Here is a 2,419-nt window from a genome sequence, read left to right on the forward strand (position 1 = left end):
GCATAAAAGAAGCAAAGTATTATCTCTTGACAATTGGATTAAAAATATGAGAGTTACGAAAAAAAAAAAAAAGACATTTCACCAGAAACATCTACGTGTCTTGTCACCAAGAACTTCTACAGATGAGTATCTGTCTCATTCATAAAGATTTCCAAGGGATAATATACCAGATGCTCTATCGTGAATTCACAATCCTTCATCCTACTCAGGCATAGAGCAACTCAGCCGACGAGGACTCAGTGCTTCCTTTCCTTCCTTTGCAGCAGACATGCCTGCGTGGAACCCTGTCCTCAACCAGTCGGGCCCCACCGAGTTCGTGTTCCGCGTGTTCACCACCGTCCCTGGATTCCGGGCCCTTCTCTTCCTGCTCTTCCTCCTCCTCTACCTGATGAGCATTTGGGGCAACACAGCCATCATCTGGCTGGTGTGCACGCACAGCTCCCTCCGCACACCCATGTACTTCTTCCTGTCCAACCTGTCCTTTGTAGAGATCTGCTACAGTACCACTGTGGTGCCCTTGATGCTTTCCAACATTTGGGGACCCCAAAAGCCCATTCCGCTGGCTGGCTGCAGGGCCCAAATGTTCTTTTTCGTCACCCTTGGTGGTGCTGACTGTTTCCTCCTGGCAGTCATGGCATACGACCGATATGTGGCCATCTGCCACCCCTTGCACTACACCCTCATCATGACCCAGAGGCTGTGCATGCAGATGGTGGCGGGCGCCCTGGGCCTGGCCCTGTTCCTGTCCCTGCAGCTCACGTCGTTAATCTTCACCCTGCCCTTCTGCGGGCACTGCCGGGAAATCAACCACTTCCTCTGTGATGTGCCTCCAGTCCTGAGCCTGGCCTGTGCTGACATCCACGTGCCGCAGGCTGTCCTCTATGTCGTAAGTGTCCTCGTGCTGACCGTCCCTTTCACCCTTATTTCCATCTCGTATGTGTTCATCACCGCCGCCATCCTGCGCATGCGCTCTGCCCAGGGCCGCCGCCGCGCCTTCTCCACCTGCTCCTCCCACCTCACCATGGTCCTGCTGCAGTACGGCTGCTGCGCCTTGGTGTACCTGCGTCCCCAGGCCAGCTCCTCGGTGGATGAGGACCACCAAATCGCCTTGGTCTACACCTTTGTCACCCCCTTACTCAACCCTTTGATTTACACCCTTAGGAACAAGGATGTCAAAGGTGCTTTGAGGAATGCCATCGTCCATCGTCGGTAGAGCAGAAGGCTTGGGGGAACTGGGGTGGGTGTCTGTCAGTTGTTATGTCAATAAACTCTAAACGACAAACATAGAATTGTAATATTTACTTTCCCATGCTTTGCACCTGATATTTCATTTTTGCCATATTTGCCCCATGTCCACAATCTGCACTCATTTTCCTGAGGTACTTCAAATAAGATTTGAAAATTTGGACAAAACGTCCAATGTAGGAGCTCTGGTCTCCTTAGCCCTACTCTGAAGATTGTCAGCTTGCCAGTGGCAACTGCTCTGTCAGGAACGCCCCATACACACTGCGAAAAAAGGTTAATACCTTTAGACATGCTGCCTCCTGAGGAGGCAATGATATTAATTTATTCTGTGAAAGGTGCCTTATGTAAGGAGTATTTATAAAGACATATACTGTACCTGAAGAAATATATTTTATATTGTTTTATATAAGTCAATGTGTGGAGAACGATAGCCTATTTAATGCATCAATTTCCTTAACTCCATACATCCCAGCTGGGTGCCTTCATTTTCTTATATTCTGACATTCCAGGGAGTGTAGAGGATTCTTAAAGCAAATGCACCTCACAGGGCCTGGTTTTTCAAAGCCNCTGTGCTGACATCCACGTGCCGCAGGCTGTCCTCTATGTCGTAAGTGTCCTCGTGCTGACCATCCCTTTCACCCTTATTTCCATCTTGTACGTGTTCATCACCGCCGCCATCCTGCACATGCGCTCTGCCCAGGGCCGCCGCCGCGCCTTCTCCACCTGCTCCTCCCACCTCACCATGGTCCTGCTGCAGTACGGCTGCTGCGCCTTGGTGTACCTGCGTCCCCAGGCCAGCTCCTCGGTGGATGAGGACCACCAAATAGCCTTGGTCTACACCTTTGTCACCCCCTTACTCAACCCTTTGATTTACACCCTCAGGAACAAGGATGTCAGAGACGCCCTGAAAAGGGCCATCGGTACCAAAGGGACATCTGAAGCTCTTTGAAGGCTTAGAGAGACTTGAAAGGGGTACCTGAGCATGTGACAATAGTGAAATTCTTACATGAAAATGCCACATTTACCTTTATTTTCCACAATTTGGACTTTCATCAATTCTCTGTACCTAATACACTTAGTTGCTACAGTTTACTTTGATTCTTTTAAAGTTCTCCGAAATCTTAAAAAAAAAAAAAAAGAAAAGAAAAAGAATTTACAAAGATGATAGATCTCA

At 49.0% G+C, this 2,419-nt stretch overlaps 1 protein-coding gene across 1 annotated transcript in view; it reads left to right on the forward strand.

Annotated features, from left to right (window-relative positions):
* The window catches only part of LOC103581818 (olfactory receptor 10Q1-like), a 16,154-nt gene extending 13,960 nt beyond the window's left edge, over positions 1–2,194 (forward strand). The window contains exons 3-4 of the mRNA XM_008563560.1: positions 210–1,209; positions 1,810–2,194. Of these exons, the coding sequence (XP_008561782.1) occupies positions 210–1,209; positions 1,810–2,194 (1,385 nt within the window). The remainder of the gene's footprint in view (positions 1–209; positions 1,210–1,809) is intronic.
* Positions 2,195–2,419: the final 225 nt, after the last annotated feature.

The sequence above is a fragment of the Galeopterus variegatus genome, unplaced genomic scaffold, assembly GCF_000696425.1.
Source record: "Galeopterus variegatus unplaced genomic scaffold, G_variegatus-3.0.2 Scaffold14010, whole genome shotgun sequence".
Lineage (NCBI taxonomy): Eukaryota > Metazoa > Chordata > Mammalia > Dermoptera > Cynocephalidae > Galeopterus > Galeopterus variegatus.